The sequence below is a fragment of the Marmota monax genome, unplaced genomic scaffold, assembly GCF_021218885.2.
Source record: "Marmota monax isolate L192 unplaced genomic scaffold, Marmota_monax_Labrador192_F-V1.1 WCK01_AAM20220418_F8-fsc00012, whole genome shotgun sequence".
Taxonomy (NCBI): Eukaryota; Metazoa; Chordata; class Mammalia; order Rodentia; family Sciuridae; genus Marmota; species Marmota monax.
Window position 1 is genome coordinate 15,047,467 of NW_026695227.1, and position 19,118 is coordinate 15,066,584.

A 19,118-nucleotide genomic window follows, 5' to 3' on the forward strand; every position below is an offset into this window, starting at 1 on the left:
AACACATCCTGGTATCTAAAACTCTCTAAGAGATTGTAGCTCTCTATTTAATTTTTATAATATTTAGTTTTCTTTTCTGTAGAGATGTTAAAATCTCCTAGTAGGTCTGTATAAGAATTATGTGAAATAGTTAATATATATAAGCATTTGAGATACTGGTGATAGGAAATATTCAGTTTGTTGGGTTATTACTATTGATATCTTGGACTTTATATTCAGCTGTACAATTTGAATTCTAAAGCTAGAATATGTAGAAAATGTGAATTTTGTTCAGCTTGCAGCTGAAGCCCAGTGCTGCAGTATATTGGTAACAAGATTAGTGAGAGCCATGCCTTTTACAGAATGTTAGTTCATTTTACCTACCAGTAACTGTTTAGAACATAGTGATTTTTCTCTTGTAAGCATACATTATCCTGTAGGCAAGGTTTTCTTACCTTTTCATGTCATTATGCACATAGAAAATCCTCTACTGGAACTGGGGATGTGGCTCAGTGGTAGAATACTTGCCTAGCATGCACAAAGCCCTGGGTTTGACTCCCCAACACCACAAAAAGAGAGAAAAGAAGGCAAGAAAATTTCTTTTTTTTTTTTTTTTTTAAAGAATCAAATGTATAGGTCAGTTTTTATTGAGTGAATTTTGTGGATTTTTTTTGTAAATATATATATTTACTTATTTTATTTTTTAGAAAATTTCTTATCTAGGTAAATGAGGGAAGAGAATGTATGACACTACTTCTGAAACTCCAGGCTTACATGGCCTCCCTGAGGGCTGAGGGAATCAATATGGCATACCTGAGAAATACTGTGGTAAACCACCATGTATATACCAAATGTAAGGCGAAGATAAATGAAATTCTAGAAATTATTAGTGGATTTACCTTTTATCACTTCTTCAATAGATATTTTTTCAATAAGTATCTATTGAAAGCATTTTAGAAAGTCCAGATAAAACATGGATGAAACTTAAATTTTTTTTTCAGTACTGAGGGTTGAACCTAGTGATACTCTACCATTGAGTTACACCCCTCACTCTTATTTTTTATTTTGAGATAAGGTCTCCCTTAGTTACATAAGTTGTCTTCAAACTTGGAACTTAGAATGTTTTAAATAATTAAGTCTCTTAATTGCTTGTCTTCTACCAGTCAGGAATGAGATGGAGTAACAATTTTACTTAATGTTTTGTAAAATATATTTGTTGGTATCCTCAATTAAGTATGCTTTACCCCTAAGTTAGAATTATGAAACAATCATGATGTTTTCTTAAAATATCTAAAGCATTTCAATGAGTATATGATGTTTAATTTAGGGCATTCAATTTTTTTAAGGGTCTGTCATTTATTCTTTCTCCTAAAATTGCAATAAAAATTAGGTTGGAAGCTGGGGTTGTGGCTCAGTGTTACAGTGCTTGCCCAGCATGTGTGAGGCACTGGGTTTGATTCTCAGTACCACATACACATAAATAAAATAAAGGTCCATCAACAACTAAAAAATATTTTTTAAAAATAGGTTAGGTCTGATAATTTTGCCAGTTTTTTTTTTTTTTTTTTAATGTACAAATTTGGAGTTTGTTAGAAATTATTTGCCACAGGGTTTTAGGGCAAGGGCACAATAAGAAGTAGTTTCACATTATCTCTACCCCACCTCCTGTCAAGCCTAGTCTTTCTACCAGATTAAAAAAGGGAATAAGAGCTTTATAGAACATAAGCTGGGAAAATTATTTCTATCTGTAAATTTCATTTAGAACTGCAAAGCAAACATTCAGGAATTGTGAATGCTTAAGACTTTGGCACAAGAATTTGGGGACCAGAAAAGATACCCTATATCTTATTAGTTTCTCTTGAAGGATTCAAAGGAAGCTTTCTTCTTGCTGGTCTGTTTGTGTTGGGGGAACCTCTTCCTTGGGTCTCAGCAATCTAAAGGGGTTTACTGATTAAGTGGTGTCTAGTGATCTATTTATGGCTTCTCTTTTTTTCTCTTTTCTCGAGCTTCTATAGAGAGGATGAGGATGAGAGATTGGCATAGGTGGAAACTATGTACCCATGTCTTAGAACACAGTTCTGATGAGACCTGAAGCTCTGCCTGCTCAAGGTTGGGTTCTTTCAGTAGGATTTTTCTGAAGTAGAATAGTATTTCTGACAGGCTTACACACCTTTTTTGTAACATTTTACTACTTTTAAACTTGTTACTCAGAATAGGGATGATTCTACAATAGTCATTAGCTTAGAATATTTGTATGTGTTAATTTGGAAAGAATGTGGCTGTTCAGCATTTCTTTGAACCAGGGCATATTACTTATTAGCTAGATTGCTTGTTTTTTTTGCAGAATGTTACATCTCCCATTCAAATCCCAAATTTGAATTATAATATCATAAAACCTACCAGTATTCCCTAGAATACATGGTAATAAATTTTGTTAAGAAAAAAACAAATACTAACAAATTTGTTTTCATTATGGAAACAAAGAGTCATTTTGATAAAAACCATGTATTGCTTATGGACATGCACATATACTTTGAATTTTTATTGTAATTGCCCTTCCCTTTCATTCCCACAAGACTGTTAAAAAGATCAGATACAGTTTCCTCTCAACCTTCATTATTTTTAACCTCAGAAGTGTGAAATATTGATGTATTAAGGGAATAGAAACTACAATAAAGTTTTCTGTAATTGTTGGAAAATAGGATAGCTCTGTAAGTAAAATTTGCAAGGCAGATAGAGCAAATGAGTGGTAACAGCTTGACTGACTGGTGTTCTTAGAATAGAGCATGCAGCCCTAAAGCTGGGCCAGGTAGTCACAACAGTGCTTCATGAGGGGGTCAATCAGTGTACAAAGTGTCCCCTGGATCTCTCTACCTTTTGCAAACTTCTCTTACCTTAAAACAAACAGAGGGTTAGGGCTTGCCTAGCATGTGAGAGGCCCTGGGTTCAATCCTCAGCATCATGTAAAAATAAATAAAATAGGTGTCCATCTACAACTAAAAAAAATTTTAAATATTTAAAAAAACAAAACAAAAATATTTTGTCTTTTGATAACAATCTCAGAATTGAGAACTCTTTGTTTTTTTCCTTTTAGAAAACTGAAGAATGGGAAAAAAATAAGACTGAAGCAGACATGGAAGAATATATATGGAAAAATAGTGCCTCAGAAAAAAATATCCTGGAAACACTTCTTCAAATTAAAGCTGCTGAGAACACAGAAGTAAATAAAGAAGAACTTCTTGGTACTGAAGAAGTTGAAGATTACCAAAAATCTGTTGTTACTCTTAAGAATGAGGGGGAAAATGAAATTAGCCTTTCTCAGTACAAAGAATCAGTGAAAAGAATATTAAATTTGGCATGAATTACAACATAGAAAACCCTTATGATATATGTAATCAATATCTAATTTGATATAAAAGTGAAAATGTTTAAAAACCATTGTTTTACATCAGAGTTAAAATTGTTCCTTTCATTCTAATGTATGATGGCAATGATTATTTCCACGTTTTCTAAGCTTATACACTGGGTTTATTAGACTAATCAGAAGATCTCTGTGATTTCTCTGGTTCTAAATTTGATTTTATTTCTGTATAACATCTTTAATATTCGTATACTTACATATATAATATTAAAGGTGTTAATATTCATATTAAGTATTATTTTGTCACATGCCACATTTCTTTCCCCTCAGATTGGCATTATTGATTGCTTTTGAAAGATGATTTTGGTTATTTGAAAAGCTAGGCTCAGAACCAGCCCCTACATTATCGCCAATTCTGGGTTGAAACAGATCCTCAATTAAAGTATTTTCTAATCTAAAAAGTTTGTTTCATCTCTCCCTTTTAGGGTTCTTCATGTTATTTCAACTCTTTCTATGTTCTGGAGCTCATTTTGGCAAACCCAAGCTAGCAGAAAAATACAAGTGGATATTAGCTGGTATTCATCTCTCTGATGGCCCAGTTAGGGATGCCACAACTCGAGAACGAGATGAGGATTAGGGCCTTGAATTTCATTGGAGTAAGTGGCAAAATGAAAACTGCTTTTAAAAACATTCCATTCATTTGTCAATTCAGTGTTTGGTTTTGGTTTTGGTTTTTGTGCTGGGGTTTCAACCCAGGGCCTCCTGCATGCTAAGCTCACTCTGTACCATGGAGCTATATACCAGCAGCCCCAACTCAGTATATTACAAGTTACTTTTACCATTTCCAAGTTGTTAACAGGTGATTAATTTAAATCACAATGAAGGAATTATTGAGATTGCATTTACCTAACAGATGTATTTTGCCTAACAGAATTAGAGAATATAAATGAAAGTCAAAAGGAGTTTCAAACCAGTTGTCTAAAATATTTGTAAAATGATAGTGTGATTTGGTAGTAGTAAAACCAAAAGTCTACAGGTTATAAAAAGGATGAAAATGTTGCCTGGAGTACCAAACAACAACAACAAAAAAGAATGAGCAGTATGTTGTGTTCCAATTGGATACAGACAGTGAATGAAATGCAAGACAGTTAAAAATGACTTTTTCAATCATGTTAGAGCATACCTGAAGAAATATGTCAGCATATTTAAAATTCTGTGGTGTAAAGGAAAACAGATACAGACAGAGTTGAAAAAGGAAATATTTTGAAAGCAGTAAAAGCTGAGGGGGTGATAATTTGCCATCATGTCAGGAGGCATCAGTTGGGGTAATCATTCAGTGCAGATGAAAGGTGAGGGAATAGTACTATGCAAAGAAGAATTTGATCTTGCCAAAGATAGATCTGGCCTTTGCTCTCTGCCTCTGGTAGGCAATCTACATCATACCTGAGAGGAGTATCTTTATTTAGGGTGGGGGGCAGCCCCCAAGAATCTGAGGGTGGGACCAGCCATGCCAAAAAATAAATAAAACTCACAATTCAGGGTGGGAGTTTTGGGTCACACAGTGTCAGTCCACCTAGCACCTGAGATCAACTACCCCTGTGATCTAGTCAGTTATACCTGTGTGATGGTTGCTTCTCTTGTGGGTGATTTTAACCTGTGCTTTCACTATGATAAACCACACTGTGCAAGTAATAACTTTCATTGAATTCTGCTAAGTTTTTCTAGTGAAAAAAAAATTTTTTGTACTTGAGATTTAACCCAGGAGTGCTTTGCCACTGGGCCATATCCCCAGCCCTTTTCATTTTTTATTTTAGGGACTTAGTTGCTAAATTGCTGAGTTGCTTAAGGCTTAATTGCTAAATTGCTGAGATTGATCTAGAACTTACATTCTCTTGCCTTAGCTTCCTGAGCTGTTTTGATTACAGGGATGCCCTATTGTGCCCCACTCTCTAACCTGAGGGTGGTTTTGCAATCACCTGCAAACTTATAGTTTGTGTCAGAAGTGAGGACAGTGTTTGATTTAGATGTGGTGTTCCCTAAAAGCTCACGTGAGACAATGCAAAAAGCTTCAGAAGAGAAATGATTGGGTTATGAGAGTCTTAACCCAATCAGTGAATTAATCACCTGATAGGGATTAACTGAAAATTTAAATTGAGGGTGGGACTGAAGGATGTGAGAATTGGGATGTGGTTTGAGGGTATGTATTTCTATCTCTCTGTGCTTCCCGATCATGATGTAAGCTGCTTCCCTCTGCCACACTCACCCACCATGATATTCAGCCTCACCTCTAGCCTTGAGGAATAGAGCCAGCCTTCTATGGACTAAGGCCTCTGAAACCGTGATCCCCCAAATAAACTTTTCCTCTACAGTTGTTCTGGTTAGGACCTTTTAGTCATAGCAGTGAAAAAGCTGACTAAAACAGACAGCCTTGTAGGGGGCTGTGTCCTCTCAACTTTTGTAGTTTGCCAATTCCAAGTAACTGACTTGAGGCTGAGGGTCATAGCCATTGACAAGTTCAACTGCCTAAACTGGGTATGGTGGCACACACCTGTAATCCCAGCAACTGGGGAGGCTAAGCAGGAGGATTGCTAGTTTGAGGCCAGCTTGGACAATGTGGTGAGGCCCTAAGCAACTTAGCAAAATCCTGTCTCAAAAAACTAAAAAAGGGCTGGAGCTGGAGCCCAGTGATGGAATGTCTCTGGACTCAATCCCTAGTCTCTGGACTCAATCCCTAGTACTGCAACAGTATCTCAAAACTTGTTGCCATCATTATAATTTTAGCAGTAATGAAGTGGCTTTTTTTGTCATTAATTACCTCCTTGTCCTTTAAAATCTGTTAGTTGATACAATATATACTATGAACATTATCATATTCATCCTTAAGATAGGGACTCTAGGGTATATATTGATAGTGCAGTCATTTCTTACCTCAAATTCTGTTGTATCATTCAGAAGTTGCTTGAACACTTAGGCAACTAAGAAGTAGATCAAATCTGCTTTCTGAATTGTGGGTTTTTGTTTTTTCTTTGCCTGTTTTCATTCCAACCCAAGTATGGTAGTGCAAGGCTATAATCCCAGCTACTTGGGAGGCTGGGGCAGTTTTGGTATTTCATAAAATTGAACAGTTACAGACTTTTTTTTTTTTCTTTAAAAAGTCTGGTGAGTTATATTGTTAAGAAGATTCCATGGTTACTTCCTAAGTGGGCTTAACAACCTTAGCCTTAGTTACTGACTGGGCCCTCAGATTTTTTATTGTTTCTTAATAAAATTTTAAATCTTACTCTGAAGTTTTCTTTGGTCCTTTTGGCTTCTAGTATGGATATAGTTTCTAGCCCCAGTTATTTTTGCTTCATTTCTGACTGATCTCTAGGTTGCCTGTCCAATCCAAGTTTACTCAGTTTATCTGAAGGGCAAAAATAGGGCCTGAAGAAGGGCTGGAGTATGTTGGTTTCCTTACAATTGCAAATATGTTCTTTTTAAATTATGGCCATTTCTATGAAACTATCAACTTCAAGAAATAAGTAAAATTCTGAGAAACTCCAAAGAGGAAAAGAAAAAATTTTTCCCCTTAGGAGCTGAAGTTTGTTGAAAGACCTAAGCAATTTATACATACTTAAAGTTATTTTTTAAAAGAATGAATATAATTGAGGGTGTAATTCAGCAGTTGTGTGATTGTCCAGCATGTGTGAGGCCCTGAGTTTGATGCCAGTACTACATTAAAGGAAAAAATCCAGAAATATAATTGTATGGTAATTTAAATTTTGATATTCCCTTTACCAGTGAAATGGGGGTGCCCTCTTAATGTGTTAGGAAATAACACATTCTTTCTTTGCTTAATATTATGATGATATCTAATATTATGAATCATTAGCAAGTTCAGGTAAATTGATTACATTTAAAAATCAGATTTCTGGGGCTGAGGATGTGGCTTAGTTGGTAGAGTGCTTGCCTTGCATGCACAAGGCCCTGGGTTCAATCCCCAGGCCTCACGCACACACACACACACACAAAAAAAAAAAATCAGATTATTTGTAGTTGATATTCCACTGACAAGAGATTTTGTATACTTTTTTTTATTAAAAGAAATATTCATTCTCTTTTTCACTGATTAACAATGCTGGAGAAAGAAACATCTTTTAAGCCATTGGACAGTCTATTTTAACACCTGAGAAAAGAGTAGCATTTTATTAATCTTGTAATAGGATGTTCTCTTATCCTTTATGCTTATTGACTATCTTTCAGGATTAAGATGAAGGGCCTGAAGATTAAGATCATTAGAGACTTGAATTACAGTATTCTATATTTAAGAATCTGAGTGTAGCTTGGTGTGGTGTGGTACACACCTGTAATCCCAGTGGCTTGGGAGGCTGAGGCAGGAGGATCACCAGTTCAAAGCCAGCCTCAGCAACTTAGGCCCTGAGCAACTCAGTGAGACCTGTGTCTAAATAAATCATAAAAAGGGCTGAGGGTGTGGTTCAGTGGTTCAATCCCTGATACCAAAAAATAAACTAAATTTGAAAAATTTAGTGTTTAGAAGTAGGGATAAATCTGGTTTGACATTTAGACAGAGCTGAAATACCTAGAAATAGTATTTCCACCTGGGAAAAACAACGGTTTTGTTGTTTTTCTTTGGTCCTTTTGTTTAATGTGTGTGTGTGTGTGTGTGTGTGTGTGAGGATTGAACCCAGGTCTTTGCACATACTAGGCAAGTGCTCTCATATACCTAGGAAAACAATGTATACAAGCAAAGGATATAAAGTAAAACTCCCAAATTTTGTTCAACAGAATAAAGGAGCTCAGAACCATACTTACTGAAAGATATCTCAGCTTTAGAAAATAAAATTAGGATTAGGATTGAGAAGGATCAATCAATTAAACATAAAAGAAGGAAGTATTTGCTTGTGGATTAATAACAATAATAGTGTGTTTTGGTTAAGCCACTAAATGATTTTATTACCACATGTGACAGTAATTTGACTTCAACTTTGAGATAAATCTGATGGTATTTTCTTCTTGGTGTCCTTTTTTTCATGTTAATTGGAAAAAATAGGTTCTTAGTCTATTGGTGATTCTGAGCATGGGCTTTTGAATTAGACTGCCTATGTTTTAACTAAGTCCTGAACCTGATACTTACTAGCTATGTGACTTTAGCCAAAATGCTCACTCTCTCTTCACCTAAGCTTCCTTAGCTGTAAGATACAATAGTAATAGTATAATAATAGCATAATATTGGGCAACAATGACAGTTAATAATAGTTCATCTAACAGAGTTTCAAGGATCCAGTTAGTTCATATCCCTAAACCACTGAGAACTTTATCTCCTACATGGTACTAAATAACAACTCTAGGAGTCAGACTTTTGGAACTGTGGCAGAGGGACCACTACTCAAAAATTGAAAATAATCAAGAAAGCAGTTATGTTTACTAAACATTTTCCTTTTTAGAAATAGGAGTGACCATCCTGTATAATTATATTTTTTAATCAAACTTCCCTTGTCTTACAGAAAACTGAAAGTTATTACCTTTAAAGCTTATAATCTCACAACATCTTTTAAGAGTTGTCTTTTAGCATATTATATTTTTTACTTTGCTTGGATCCTGACTTTTGCTGTCCTGGTTTATACTGGCCCTGTTGCTTTCGACAGCATCTGGTTGCCAGGATGACCATACAACAGCAAAGAAAGAGGACAGAGGTGCATAAGGCCACAGAAGCCAGCCAGGTCTTTGAAGTCACAGGTGCCCCATTAAGTGTCTCTTCTTCATTTTCAGATGTCTGGTTTCTGCTGTTGTACCCCTTGGTTTTATTTAGTAATTGCTTGCTACTGTTGAGTCGGGATGGAATAGGCATAAGAGAAAGCTTTGTGTCGATGGGCACAAAGAAAGGAGAAACAGTCTGATTGTCTGGATCACTGATTAAGTCAGTGCTTGGTGACACCATATTTACCTTGGTGGTAATGGAGTCATTCAGGGAAATGAACCTTGCCCAAAGATCTGTTGTTAATTCCTTGGAATAACCGGTACTGTTTGTGTTTACAACCAAATCTTGATGTGGGGCTGATGATGGAGCCTCTGTTGATGGCAACACACGGTTTATCGTGGTAGTTTGTTGTTTATTATCTAAATTCATAGCTTTTAGAATCCTTAGTCTATCCCACCTATCAGATGAAGAACGGGTGTTTAGATATGTGGGAGGTGATTGCTCAAAAACCAGCAAATCTGGATCCATACCTGAAAGATAAATAAAATACATTAATTCAAAGAGAAAACCTTAAGCACAAATTGGAGAAAACTGTTGGGTTTTGCCACGATGAATTATTGAACTAAGCTAAGTTCAACCATTGCAAACTCCTAAAAAGCTTAGCAGTATACTAGCTTCATTTGAATTTATCCTAACTTCCAGGACATTTTCTGCTATGGACAAATTCAGCTACACCCAAGAAGGTTTTGCACAATAATAGTGTTAGTAGAAAGCTGCAGAAACAGTAACCCTGTGAGCTATGATAGAACATTTTTAAAATAAATTGATAAAATAGGATCATAATTCAAAATCAAGAGTAAAGCCTCAAATCTCATCCCTTTCCAATCCTTGAGGGTCCTGCTTTTAGTATTTCCTCTTTTGTAGACTAACTCCTTTTCCTCTGACTTCCGGCATGCTCAAATCCTCTGCTTCTTTAGAGAGGAAGAAAAAAGCTCAATAGCTTTCTGATGGTCTCTGTTAAGAGACTACATGGTGGGTCTGTCTGTCTGTCTGTTTCTCTCTCTGAAATCATGCCAACATCCATCTCCTTCTTTGTTTTGCTTCTGTAGTCTTCTTAACATTCCTCACTATTCTGTCAAAATAATGTTTCTCTTGTTTTTTTGGTCCTAGAGATAGAACCCAGGGGCACATTACCACTGAGCTCTATCTTCAGCCCTTTTTATATTTTTGTTTTGAGAACAACTTAATGAGAACCTTCTCACTAAGTTGGCCAGGCTGGCCTTGAGCTTGCAGTCCTCCTGTCTCTCCCTCCTGAGTAGCTGGGATTATATGTGTGCACTACTGTGCCTGGCTTTCATTTATAATTTCTTGGTTACTTGCATCTCATTGCTTTGGCTGCTCTCTGGTCCTCAATAATGCTGAGGATCCTCTTGAAATTCTTCTCGCTAGACTCCAGACCCCTTCACATTTGCCCCAGGCTCCCTGCTTCTCAATTTTACTGTTTTGCTCTCTTCTTGTTCCTAACTGGCTGTATAGTTTCTACATTCTCAGTCCTTGGCCTTAAGTTCTGCTACCCCTTGACTGCTTTTTTATCACCCTCCCTCCCCCCACACACAAGAAAATTGTCCCCATCTGCCACCACAACATTGATGACACTGGAATCTATATCACCAATTTTTTTCCTCTTTCTTGAGTTCTGGCCTTGTCTCTCCAGTGTCTTCCACCTGCACACCTTGTGTCGACTTAACTGAATAAGCCCAAAGCTGACATCATTACATCTGCCTCCTTGTCTCAGTCAGTGGCATTATTATTCTTCCATTGTCTCAGTCAGTGGCATTATTATTCTTCCATTCCCCAAACTGGAGTCTGCACTGGAGTGATTTCTGACTCCTTCGTTTCCTTCATTCAGAAGGTAACTAAGGCTAGACACAGTGTCACATGCCTATGATAGCAAGTTTGAGGCTGGCCTGGGCAACTTAGTGAGACCATATCTCACAATAAAAAAATAAAAATTGCTGGAGATATAGCTTAGTGGTAGAGTGAAAGTGTCCCTGGATTTAATCCCAGGTACAAGAAAGAGAAAGGAAGGGAGAAAATGTGAAGAAAAAGAAAGAAAGGCAAAAAGATAAGTCCAGTTCACTCTGTTTCCAAAGAAATTCCAATATTCTGGTAATCATCCCTCCTTTCTATGGCAACTATAATTACCTTGCCCAGATCTTATGCCTCTCTGACCAAATTTTCTTTCTCTTCTTTTTTTCTTTTTTTCCCCCCTCCAGTACTGGGGAGGTATATATCACCAGTCCCTTTTATTTTTTATTTTGAGACAGGATCTTGCTAAGTTGCTAAGGCTAGCTTCACACTTGGGACTAGACTTTCTGCCTTGTGCCCTGCATGTAATTTTCCTAGACTAAGGTCATCAGACTTACCATTTTAATTATGTTGTTTCCTCATTAAATGTCTTTATCAATTCCCTATTTCTGAAAAATCCCTTCCAAAACACTACTCTGTCCATAGCCCTTTGGCTAACTGACCCCACCCTCTCTAGATAGCCATATTTTCACTACAACTTCAAATGTCACCATACAGTAACTACTCCAGTTTTCTTACTTTCCTATGATGTGATACAGAACTCATTTTGCTTCCTCCTGGCCTTTTCCAAGGACTCCCCACCACCACCTGCTGAATAAAATAGCTCTCATTAGTCTGCCCTTCTTGGAGCCTTTGTAATGAGGCAGTATCAAATATTTTTGTACTTAGTTATATCTTTTACACTAATTGGAAGACTTGTCACATCAACAAGATTATAAGGAACTTGAAGGCAAAGATATGGCCACAGTTTTCTACAATGTTGAACCCAGCCTGGAGCATTACGTTTTCAATGAATACAAATACCCCCTTTGTATTTTGATGACAAAACATTTTCTTCAGAATCCTTTTGTATTCAGTGTCTATAAACCTCAAAGCTGCCATTTATTATTTTCTTTATTTCTTAGCATCACCCTTTGCCACTATAGTAGAAATGCCTAATTTGGCTCTTGTTGCAAGTTCTTGAAATACAACGCTTTAGCTTTTGTTCAATTGCATATGACTTGTGATTGTCTGGAATGAATTCATCCCTGTTGAATGTGCCAAACTAAAGGGAATTTCCTTCCAGTTTTCTGCCCTGAATATCCAAACCATTTCCAGGCAGAGTTCACTGGAAAATAATGATTTAGGGACGTAACACAGAGCTATTGCCAGGATATATGCTTCTACTAGAGTATTACCAACATTCTTCAAAAGTTCTGAAATATATCATCATTACCATCTGTTATGTTGTACAAAATGGCACTGGTCCCGGGCTCTAATATGCAGCTCTCCAAGGTTGGGCAGTGAATATGTAGGCAGTTGACATTGTCATGAATAGGATCATAGAAGAAGACAGCCAAATTACAGGAAACTGAAAAGGAAAGAGACAAAGTACATCTGTAGAAGGTCTTGATTTCCATCAGTTTGATGATCTCTGAATAACTTACATTTCTTTCAGAAATACTAGATTAACACTATATTGCAGAACTATATTCAGACTTTTTTTTTTAATGTACTAGAGATTGAACTCAGGGGAACTTAACATTGAGCCACACCCCTAGCCCTTTTTATTTCTTTTTATTTTTTATTTTAGAAGTCTTGCTAAGTTGCTTAGGGCCTCACTAAGTTGCTGAGGCTGACTTTTTTCTTTTTTGGGTTCTGGTCTGAGAGAACTTTATTTACAAAAACAGGTGGTAGAATATTTTTACAAATGTTTTAATTTGTTCTAATTCATTATACATGATAGTAGAGCTGAGGCTTGGCTTTGAACTTGTGATCCTCCTGCTTTAGCCTCCGGAATCCCTAGGTTTACAGGTGTGTGCCACCATACCTAGTTTATGTTCACACATTTCACAGAACATTATGAATTACTGTAATGGCATTTATGAATATTAAAAAAATGCCTTTTGAAAGGAAAACATCCCTTAATTTTCTCTAAGTAATCTTTCACACATTCCATTCCAGTTGGATGTCTAGAATCATTATTTTCTAGTCTCAGTATTTTGTATTCATGAAAAATTTAATTGGCTACAAAAATCTCTGGGGACTTATATTGGTTTCTGGGTGCAATGACCTCATAGAATGCTAAGATGCTGAGGCCCACCAGAGAGAGAAATAGGAAAATAAAGGAAAAAATTCTGTAACCTAAGAAGAGGGAGTAACAGGAAGGGCAAAAGAATAATGATATTACTGGGAGAAGCCAAATGATGGAAAAGCAGCAGGCCAAGTGACCCTGACTACAGGTGTGCACTAGCCCTGTGTGCAAAAAAATTACATCCAAGGAAAAGCCTAATCAGTGTCAATTAGAGTGGCAGGCTGTGGATATGCAGCAGCATTGGCACACAGATTGTAGTGATGAAGTACATCATTTGCTCATGCTGTTTCCCCTTTTCTAATCAAATTTGTTCCTCAAAAATGTGCTATTTTCTGGAAAACCTGAAGTCAGATTTGTTGGATGCAAATCTTCAGTCAGATTATCTATCTTCCCTAAAATGCAACCGATTTTGCTTTTGTTCCAGTGTAGTCATAACCATGTGAAAAATTCGTTGGCCAAGAGGTATCAAATTATTTAATAAAATTAGACTAGAGAGGGGCAGTTTATGGTTACCAGACCCCAGAGCACGTCTTAGCTGTGGAATCGCTGCTGGTAGAAGCTGTATCACTTCTGTGTAAGGTTAACTATAAGGAGCGGCATCTCCACCATTACTTCTGGGACACCCTCAGCTTTCTGCATCCTTTATTTTTCCAGAAGAAGAAAGAATAGGACAAAAGTTAATGAATAATACATTGCTAATACATTACAGATTATAAGTATAATCTCTAAGGACTGTGAGGTAAAGTTTTAAGGGAAAGGTATTAAAAAATTCAAATTTAAGACATTTAAATTTCTGACAAGAAAGTAGTTTATGCTGTAGAGAACAGTTTTTAAAGATTTTTTTTAATACTCCAGGTGTACATTTCAGAGTCCCATTTCTGAGCATGATTGTGGCAGTTGTGGCTTCTAGCTAAAATCTGGGATATGCCTTCCTGCCCTTTCCTGTTCTGAAGGAAGAAAGCCACAATGTGGAAGCTACAGAGGCTCTAGGATTGTGGAATTGTCCTAGATCTACAATAGCCCTGATAATACAGGGGCCACAGGCCTTGGGCATTCATGCCTTGGGAAATTTCAGAAAATGTACAGCCCCTCCCGTCCCCCACTTCCCCTCAGTGGTGGCTTATGAGAGTTAGAAGCATCTGGAAGGTAGAAATTTGGATCAACTGTCATTTTTAAAAGAACTCCCCTTTATTAAATTAATTGCTTTCTTTGTGCCTTATTAACATTTTTCCTTTTTCTTTGTGCTTCAGGGGATTGACCCAGGGGTATTCTACCATGGAGCAACATCTTTGTTTGAATTTTTAGTTTTGAGACAGGATCTCATTAAATTGCCCAAGCTGGACTTGAACTTTTGATCCAGCTGTCTCAGCTTCCCAGGTTATTGGGCTTATAGGCATGTGCTGCCAAGCTGGCTGTGCCTGATCAGCTTTTGAGGACTTGGCCTGTGACATTTGCTCACATTGCTGTTCCTTGATGATCTGATAATACTCTCCAATTAGCTCCAAGTTTCATTTCAGACATCTTACAGGCATAATTGGGTCAGTGGGATTGGTGAGGGTACCGAATCATGGTTAAAAAAAAAAAAAGTGTGAAATGAAAGGTACGCAGCTCAGTGTAGTGTGTGTCTAGTTTGCAAGAAGCCCTACGCTACATCCCCAGTACTGAAAAAGAAAAAGAAAAAAAAAAAAAAGTGAAACAATGAAGGGAATTATTTTAGTACTGTGTTGCTTTTGTTGTTTCTTTCCAAGTAGGTTTTAAATCATGGAGGAAATGAAAAATAAATGAAAGAAATCTTTAGGCAATTGCAACTTAAAATTCTGCAACAATGAAATGCTTTCCTGATTGAAAGCCTGAATCATATCATAGCCATGATGTTTACACCCAGATTCCATATCACAGAGAAAAAATCCATTAGAAAATTTGGAAAGTATGATTGTTATTATTTGATATTTAACAAAATATTTCAAAACATGATCTAAATTCTGTATTCAATATATCCCACATTTGTCAATCCAAGCAAGCCCATTTCAGAAATCTGCTATGGTACTACTATCACCAAAAGGCATTTTGAAAAGGAAATTAATGTGAACATTTTTGAAATCATATATGTTACATTTTGGGCTATAAAAATACTAATCCTGGTGGAAATATTTTCACTTAGCACTTTTTTGAAGAAAAGAGGATTTTGTTTCTTTTATATTCTATAGCATTCTGGGACCTTACTAGATTTGTAAATTGAGCCTGCTCTGGCTCATCCTGCAAAGCCAGTCTGGTAGCTCTCTTTCTTTCTGCTAGCTTGCTCTCAGGTTCTCTGTCTCCCCCATCTCTCATCCCGCAGAATCTTCTCTGGTCCTTTTTACCTCTTCACTGGCCTTTTGCCTAAGACTCCTGACTTAGGTCTTCATTCTTGGGCATTCCCTCCTATTTTGCTCAAGTGTTTTATTAATACTCACCATCTTTCCTAAGACAGCAGCTCCTACTGCACTTCTGGCCAGTGCTCTCAGAATAATATTTCAAGAACTGGGCTCCCAGCTTCTGAGACTCTTCCAAAACAATTTGAAGACCTGGGAAGCGGCGGATCCAGCAGTCTCTGTAAAAAACAGTGGGTGAGCAGAGAGAGTCTGATGTCCATCCCATGCTTAGGAGCAGTATCACCTCGGCTGCTACCACTGCCACATGCATTTCTTTGCTGTGAAGAGAGACTCGGAGAAAGTCTGATTTCCGGACAGAAAAAACTGACCATTAGGGTTTAAGCTCTAAATCTTCTGGGCTCTGAGTAAGGGTAAGCATCCTTGGGACCTTTCTGGAGAGTCATTTTGTAGAAAAAGGAGGCTGTCCTTTGCACATTGGTTTTTCTTTTGTTTCTTCCCACCTGAGCCCCAGGTGAACTTGGGATTTATGGGAGTTCTTTCCAAACTCTTTTCAGGCTATTCCAATCTTCTGTCCCTTTGCCACTTGAAGACGTAGGTTCTCTCCTCTGCTTTTCTTCATTCTCTGAAAGCAAAGAGCCACAGACACCTTTTACTAAATAAATATAAAGACAAGTGGAAATCCTAGTCAAGTCTTTCTGAGGAAAACAATAATTCAGTAGCTCAAAATCAGATAAAGGAAAGATCTGTTTCACCGGAAATAAGACATTATTTTGTGAGGTCTTCTTTATGGCTTTTAAGGAACTTGTGACCTTGGATTTTTTTTATCAGCTATTTATTTCTTTGAATTTAAATCTGGTGTCCACTAGAAAAACAGTTTGTACATTGTCTAAGTTGTTTTGTTTGTTTTTTACCTAAAAATCCTTGAAAGTAAATAAAATATTAAAATAAAATTTTTATTTTGGAATAATTTTAAGACCATTGAACATAGATCCTGGACCCTCTTTGAGATAAGTAATTTTTTTGTAAAGTAGTCATAAGGGGTTGGGGTTGTGGCTCAGAGTAGAGCGCTCGCCTCACGTGCAAGACCCTGGGTTCGATCCTCAGCACCACAAAAAAATAAATAAGTGAAATAAAGGTTAAAAAAAAATGCTCTCCATTAAAAAAAAAAAAAGGACAATAAGATTTCTTCTAAAGATTCAGCCATTAGAAAGTGTTCATAATGTACATGGAATACAACACCCTTTGAAGTGTATAGTATCCAACCAAGAATAATTGTAATTTATGGTAAAAATTGTGAAGAGGTTTAAGAAGAGAATCACTGTTCTCTTTTTTGTTTTCTGATGTTCACATTTGCAAATTATTAAATGGATGACAGCTTTATGAAGTACACACAGAAAGGCATAGCATCTCTGAAACAAAGTAGTTGCTGTAGAATACACATTTCAATGGTTTTAAATATCTAAATAGTAACAGAAATACTTCAACTGCAGTGTCCAAACATTTGAGACTGCAGTGAACAATGGCTTCCTGGTTATATGATAGTTGTGGATTCTTTATCTCAATCATGATAACTAATCATGTCCAAGCTAACAAATTAGTTTAAATCAAGAAATTGCTGCTTTCTTCTTTCCATTTTTATATAAAGCAGTGCTTCTGGCATGAAGTACTGCTACTTTAAAAAGGAAAAGGTGAAACTAATCTTCCTGATCTTTGATCTGTGTTTCTGTCAGACCTTTTTGCTCAATAACTTATTTACCTCATTAACCTACTTGACCCCAAAATGTTAACATTATTCAAATTTTCATCTCTCCATGTGTTTTCTAATTATAGATAGCCTACTTATAACTTTAACTTTTTAGAAACATATATTAATGGGGAAAATGAAGAAGAAAACATTTAAGACTGAATAACTTTAAAAATCATTTGACTTGATTTGGAGGAAAAATGATATCACATATTAACTCCTAACTTTGCATAAGCCACATGAAATACACTAAAAATAACTATCTTATTCTAATAACTTCTTACAGAAAGAAAGTTTCAGTTGCTTACCTGCTAACAGATTGTTCCACCTGTTCTGAGGGGAGAGGGAAAATAGATTTTCTAATGGCAAAGCAAGGGACAAATGAGTAACAAAAAAAATCACTCTCTGTTTTTCATGAAATTCCATAGTTATTTCTATTAAGAACTGCCTCAGGACATAACTGGAAACTCTACTTTCTAACTTTGTGACCTCCAAATCTTTTAGTTACATTAAATTCAGTCTTTTGTGTTTGATATATAATTCCTTAAAGTTCTCTTGTTCCCTGCAGGGCTAATGGAACAATCCACAATTGTTAAAGCTGGCAAATGACTTTTGAACGAAGATCAAAGTTTCATATTAAAGGATTTACAAGTTCCAATGCCAAAACAAGATTTTTATTTTTAAAAACACATTGTGTGTGTGTGTGTGTGTGTGTGTGTTTGCATAAATATTAAGTCTGGGAGTGAGTAACTTCTTCAGGCTAAGTATTCTGAAAAGGAAAGATAGAAACTGGACTGCAGAGACTAGGATGGGGGGACAGTCCACAATACTCTCAAAACTTGTTTATGTGGGACAAAATTGCAGAAACTAGGGAGCAACTGCAACTTTGAATCAAATTGGTATATAGCTTTTATTACAAATCTTATCAATTGTCCAGAACAATTACACTATTACAATGCGGTGATACATTATAATTATTTCCAATCGGATGCTCTTGAGAGGGGCTGGGAAATTAGATTCATATCTCAAAAAGCACTTAATTTCTGCCAACAGAATGATTCAGTTGCTCTGGTATGGGGACCAGGATTTTTGTTTTTAGAAGTGCCCCAGTTGATTTCCTATGATGTTTAGAAAACACTGATCTAGATGACTGAAATAAATGGAAGTTTATAGGAGGATGCTCACTTTGAATTAAGTAGAGTCATTTTAAGAACATGTACTTCCTTCATCTTATCTAAATCACCCCATGTTTCCATGAAAGAAGGACATTTCCATTTTGCCTGTTTAAAAAAAAAAAAAAAGAAAGAAAATTATTCTAGGAACACTGGAGGGACAAAAAAAAAAAAACACTAAAAACAAAAACACCAACAAAAAACAGAGATGAGGGGGGTACAGTGACACAGGTCTGTAATCCTAGCAGCTCAGAGGCTGAGGTAGGAGGATTACATGTTTGAAGCCAGCCTCAGAAACTTAGCCAGACCCTGCCTCAAAATAAAAATAAAAAGGACTGGAGATGTGGCTCAGTGGTTAAAGCACCCTTGAATTCAATCCCTGATTGATTTTTTAGTAGTGAAGTAAAAAGCATGTATTTGCTATATTCAAGGGTTAAAGCACCCTTGAATTCAATCCCTGATTGATTTTTTAGTAGTGAAGTAAAAAGCATGTATTTGCTATATTCAAAAGACATTTGAAAAACAGTAAATATTTCACCCTTAAAGTTTTGAATTATGTTATTTATTTAACATTTTTATTTCATTAAATTGTATTTAAGGGGTTGGGGATATAGTTCAGTTGTTTGAGTG

The 19,118-nt window shown here is 36.4% G+C and overlaps 2 protein-coding genes across 9 annotated transcripts in view; one reads left to right on the forward strand and one right to left on the reverse strand.

Moving 5' to 3' along the window:
* Positions 1–17,989, forward strand: part of Mrps35 (mitochondrial ribosomal protein S35) — a 64,349-nt gene extending 46,360 nt beyond the window's left edge. For 4 of the 8 annotated variants that reach the window (XR_009225948.1, XM_046435689.2, XM_058576141.1 and 1 more), the window contains exon 9: positions 3,074–3,192. Coding sequence is in view for 5 of the 8 variants with exons in the window: in XM_058576142.1 (XP_058432125.1) it covers position 3,074 (1 nt within the window). In the remaining 3 variants the exon portion in view is untranslated. Of the gene's footprint in view, positions 1–3,073; positions 3,636–3,825; positions 6,621–17,884 lie in introns of those variants that run through there. The other 4 variants (XM_058576139.1, XM_058576143.1, XM_058576140.1 and 1 more) reach the window with 3 other exon arrangements.
* Positions 8,263–17,777, reverse strand: Mansc4 (MANSC domain containing 4). Its single transcript, XM_046435687.2, has 4 exons — positions 17,625–17,777; positions 15,654–16,194; positions 12,343–12,477; positions 8,263–9,568 (listed from the first exon to the last, which is right to left on the reverse strand). Exons 2-4 carry the CDS (start codon positions 15,880–15,882, stop codon positions 8,892–8,894), a joined length of 1,041 nt encoding a protein of 346 aa, XP_046291643.1. The 5' UTR covers positions 15,883–16,194; positions 17,625–17,777; the 3' UTR covers positions 8,263–8,891.
* Positions 17,990–19,118: the final 1,129 nt, after the last annotated feature.